Source organism: Parasteatoda tepidariorum, chromosome 6, assembly GCF_043381705.1.
Source record: "Parasteatoda tepidariorum isolate YZ-2023 chromosome 6, CAS_Ptep_4.0, whole genome shotgun sequence".
In the NCBI taxonomy this organism is placed as follows: Eukaryota; Metazoa; Arthropoda; class Arachnida; order Araneae; family Theridiidae; genus Parasteatoda; species Parasteatoda tepidariorum.
In genome coordinates, this window is record NC_092209.1 from 72,348,116 (window position 1) to 72,353,420 (window position 5,305).

Below are 5,305 nucleotides of genomic sequence, written 5' to 3' on the forward strand. Positions count from 1 at the left end.
CTCATTCACCTGAAGTCAGAATAAAAAACTATGCTAATGGGACCTTCACGCTGTCAGATGCATGAGAAATATGGGCAAACAGTACTTTACATTCTAGTTCAGCTTAATATATATCCAGCTTTTAAGATGACAATATATATTGTCAAGTCATAACTTTTTTTTAAGTAATTTATGCATGACAAAAAAAAATCAAGCGAAACAAAACAAAAATATGAATGGATGATTAGTAATTTGATTAATCTTTTTTTCAAATCACTTAAAGGAGACTTCTGCAAATTTTATGTCAAATTCTAAGATAAGAAAGAAACATTTTGCAAAAAATTATTTTTAATAATGTAAGAGACATTTTCATAAAATATAAACTCTACACAATAAATGAAAAATTATTGGAAGATATTATTATTGAAAGAATTATTTTCAAACTACTATCATTTATAAAATAGAATAATTCCTAGGAAGCTAAGAGATGACTGACAAAAACAATCATTTTGATAGTAATTATTTACTATTATATAACATCTTTTCAACAACATACAATATTTAACAACTTGTAATAAATTGATAATTTATAGATTAAAACAAAAAGGAAAAAAATATGCATATATATACATGACTAATGCATTAATATAACATTAAATATTTGCAAAAGACATTTTAACAAGTAAAAGTATCAAGCAAAATTTAATTGCTAACATAAGAAAGAGAAATCCTACTTAATGCAATTTAAAATTTATACACTCAGCGCTCCATATAAGGACCTCTGTTGTCCATTATATAGCGACTTCACAAAAATACCATATATATTTACTTATTAGCAGCTAAATATTGGCTTAATTTTGATTAAAAAAATCTTTATTTTAAAAAATTAGGAGATTGATAAAATAATCAGTTATAATTGCTTTAAGATTTGTTTGTATCAATATATATGTAAAAGTACAATTTAAAATAATAAATTATTGGTGGAAAATACATTGAAAAGTAATATAAATGTGTTGGTTTCAAAAAACTATTACTAAGAAATATTCCCGCAAGTCAATACAAAACTCAAAGGAGATGAGAGAATAACACATGTTTAAGCTTGAAAATAAACCATCTAAAAGGGCTAAAATTTTACAAAACCAAAATATAAAATTTTCAAAAAAATGAAGAGAAAAAGATCCTGCACAAATCTTATGGAATTTAATTCTCTGTCCTTATATAATATTTTGTAGTTCAAAACGTTCTGATTAAAAGTTCTCATTAACAGTAAGTTCAGAAATTGACTATTTCTAAGACATGAAACCTCAAAGGTAAATAGTAATTCTCATTTCAATACCTTCATGACATTAGCCAATGTGCACCACGTGGATGCTGTCAGATCAGATTTTGCTCTTTTAAGGGCTGATTGTTTACACAAAACAATACTTAGAATTAGCCAAATATATATTACCTATAAACATAAGTAGTCATCAATTATTTGAATATTATTTACATTTTGTTGAGGAAATTGATTCGCTGCATCATAGTAGATATTTGATGTTATTTGAACTCGACACTGTAGATATCATAAGAACATATATTGAGATTATGCATACATTGAGATATAACAATCTCAATATATGTGCAAGAACCCAAAGTCCAATGCTGTGAGCAAACGCTCTTCAAACTCTCTTAACCACAGTGAGCATTGCTCATACCTCTCATGTTAAGACTCTGTCTCTTGGAAACTAACCATTTTTGGACTTAAGGTCAATGAGAGCTTTTGCTTAGGATGTTTTGAACTATAGCCTAATAAATTTTCAGCTAATATGACAGAGAATTAATTGCCATAAGATTTGTGATACTATTTGTCCTTCACAAAGAAAAAGCATACATTCTTTTAACCCAATAAATGTACACAAGAGTTCATGATAGTTTTCATGTGATTATATTTTTGATTATTGATATGAAATTATTGGCTGACTATTTAATCATAGGAACCACTATGAATTAAAATCTAGAGAGTCAGTCCCTTTCCTTAAAGAGTATCAAGGTATTTTACATTTAATGTGCTGTAATATAAAAAATAAAGTTATTTGATAAATTAACTCATACATTTGAAACATTCTATTTCTAAAACACAAAAGTTTTAGCCACTTATTTAACTAAATTTAAAAGCAAGTAAATTTAAGTTGCTATTATATTTGAAAAAGGGCAGACATTATGATGTGCATTAAAATAACATAATATCAATAGAATGGAAAACTAAACTTTAGGCATTGGTTGTTATAATGGAATAATCATTGTAATGGGGTGTCTTACTAAATAGCACAGACTGTATTAATAAATTAAATTCCTGATTTAAATAAACACACATCAATTTTGAAAGGTAATAATGTTCTAAATAGTTTTGATTTAAATTACTAATGAAGCAATGATTAATAGTATAGAAAACTTTTTGATATAATGCAAGATATGAATCATTTTTAACTTTATATACCTCAACTAATTTGCAATAAACTGCCTAGAATTATAGTCTCAAGTTCAATTAAAAAGCTAATATTTTAAGCAGTTCTGATGATTAAATGAACACCAGAATCAGTAAACACTGGTTTGCTTAGTTCACCAACCTTCAAAGCAAATGAAGCGTCTTCAAAAGGTTTTTGCATAGCTCCCCTGCCAAAGAGTCCAAGATCTCCACCTCTTTTAGCAGAGCTGCAGTCACTATATTTAGATGCTAATTCTTCAAAATTAGCTTTACCACTCATTAGTTGCTCATAATACTCTAGAATAGAAAAAAACAAAATTAAATTTCAAAGCAGAAACAATTTCAATCTAGTTTTATTTGTATAAATCACGAAATATTCATAACAACGTTTGTTAACATTAGCTTTCACCACATTAAGCACAATTTACAGACTATTGCAGTAATATAATTTGAAATCCAAAAACAACATCTTAATATGCCTACAAAGAACAAAACTTCATTCTCATTGCAATAAATATAATAGTATTTGAACAAACGATTCTAGAAAGTTTTGTTTTTAAAAAAAACTAATGAGAATAAAACTTTTTAGGTAATAATTATCTGGCAACAGTAATTAGTAAGTTATGCAAATGGTTTCAAAATAATAAATCAAAGCTTAAATAAATAAATTTAAAAAAAGAACCCACGTTCAAGTAATTCACAATTAAATCATTTTTACGTTTTTTCTCTGTATTATAAAAACATTACAACTAAGTCTTAATTTTTTGTTTTGCAAGACAAATTCTTAGACAAGCTTAATTTACAAACAATTGCAAAAACTTTATAATAAATGTAAACATAAACTTTCACCTTATAAAAAATTATTGCAATATAATTTGCAACCCTGAAAGAGCATTGTGATATGCTTTCAATGACAAAACTTATTGCAATAAATACAAGATTATTTGAACAAAAAATTCTAGAAAGATTTGTTTTGTTTAGAAAAAAAAATAACGAAAATAAAACTTTTTAGGTAATAATTATCTGGCGACAGAAATTTGTAAGTTTGAAATAAGCGTAATTTACAAACAACTGTTAAAGCTTCATAACAACATCTGTGAACATTAACTTTCACATTAAGAACAATTTACAAACAATTGTAATATAATTTGCAAGACTAAAAAAGCATCTTGATATGATTTAATTGACAAAACTTCATTGCTAATAAATATAACTGTTTTGACTCTTTTTATAATTTCATTAACAGATGGCGCCAGTGGTACTGTTAATCAAGAAATATTTTGTTTTTGTTATTTTCTTTCCTTTTTTTAGTTTCAGTTTAGATTTATTCATTACATTGGTAGATGAGTAATATTTATGTTTGGCAATATGGCCATTGAAATTTCAATTACTCATTTATAATTCAATGAAAAATATTTCAGTGTTATCTATAANCCCCTCTTCTGGCTGCACGCCTGCCATAAGAACCCGTTTATTACGAGCACTCGAATTTAACGAGTACATGTTACGGTCCCTTTGTGCTCGTTATAAACGAGTTCAACTGTAACTACACTGTTTAAAATAAAATAGTTCGTACATGTAAATCAATACATTGCAATTTCAAATAAAATTTAGAAAAATGTTTAATAAAAAAATTCCTGACAAAAAAACAACAACTTCATAAGCAAATGTTTTTAATAGAAAAAAGAGATTTTTTTTTGATAAAATGCCTTCCACTGAATCTATGCTAAAGAATTACAATTTTATTAGTATTAGTTAAAAACTCTATGAAGTGGTAATATTGTGTTATAAAAGGTAACACTAATAAAAGTAACAAACACTTTTATTTTACCATTTCTTTCCTTATATTTTCACATAGTTAGTTAAGTAAGTATATTAGTTAAGTAAATGAAAAATACTTTATATTTTTATCTGATAACATAAATTTGATCAGACATGACATACAATGAAAAATAATAACATAAAATTCATGAAAATAGATAATAAAATATATTGCTAAACTGAGGGGACAGGGTGCTCGTCTCCCAATGAGGTTCCCTGGGTTCATATCTCAGCAATGGCTGGTTGATACGCATTCTACATCCTGCTCACACCGACCACAGTGTTGACACAAGATATCCTCAGTGATGATGGATCATGGGTTATAAACCAATTGCTATCGAGCTGACAGTAGGAGGTTTTCGTTATTTACCTTTCCATGCAAGTTAGTTACATCAAATAAGTCCACCTCAAAGGTATTTTTTCCCAATACCAGCTACAGTAACTTCCTTGTCTTCTGGATTGGGTACAAAATTACAAAGCTAAGGACATGAACATAGGTAGTCGTAAACTCAAAATTGGGTCAGCTATTAAACGACGGTTATAAAAATAAGTATATAGATACAAGTATACTTCTATTTTAGTATTAATATGAGCTTCTATTTTTTAATTCACAGCATATTCTGTTTTAAAAAAAAATTTTATTCATAGTTAATAATTATACAGAGATTGATTATAATTCTAGAAAAAGAGATTGAATAATTCTATATTCAATCTCTTTCTATAGAATTATAATCAGATTATAAGAGACTGAATAATTCTATAGAAAGATAAGAATCTATAGAGATTCTTTTGTGAATACATGTTTAATTCTCATTATTATTACAAATATTTTCAATACAATTATTTATTTATTTTAATGTATTTATTTACCATTTATGTACTTTTTTAGTAATTTTAAATATACTATATTTGGCATCTTGAAATAAATAGCTCAGAAATATTAGAAACTAAGCTAGATTAAGATTGCAATTATACTCTAATTAAAAAAAAAAATTTGCTTTCATGTATAAAAATTAAAAAAAAAAAAAAAAAAAGGAA

At 26.4% G+C, this 5,305-nt stretch overlaps 1 protein-coding gene across 1 annotated transcript in view; it reads right to left on the minus strand.

The window, feature by feature from the left end:
- Positions 1-309: 309 nt before the first annotated feature.
- LOC107442914 (peptidyl-prolyl cis-trans isomerase NIMA-interacting 1) overlaps positions 310-5,305 on the minus strand; it is a 9,252-nt gene continuing 4,256 nt past the window's right edge. The window contains exon 3 of the mRNA XM_043039941.2: positions 310-2,743. Coding sequence (XP_042895875.1) covers positions 2,523-2,743 — 221 coding nt within the window. The 3' untranslated portion in view covers positions 310-2,522. The remainder of the gene's footprint in view (positions 2,744-5,305) is intronic.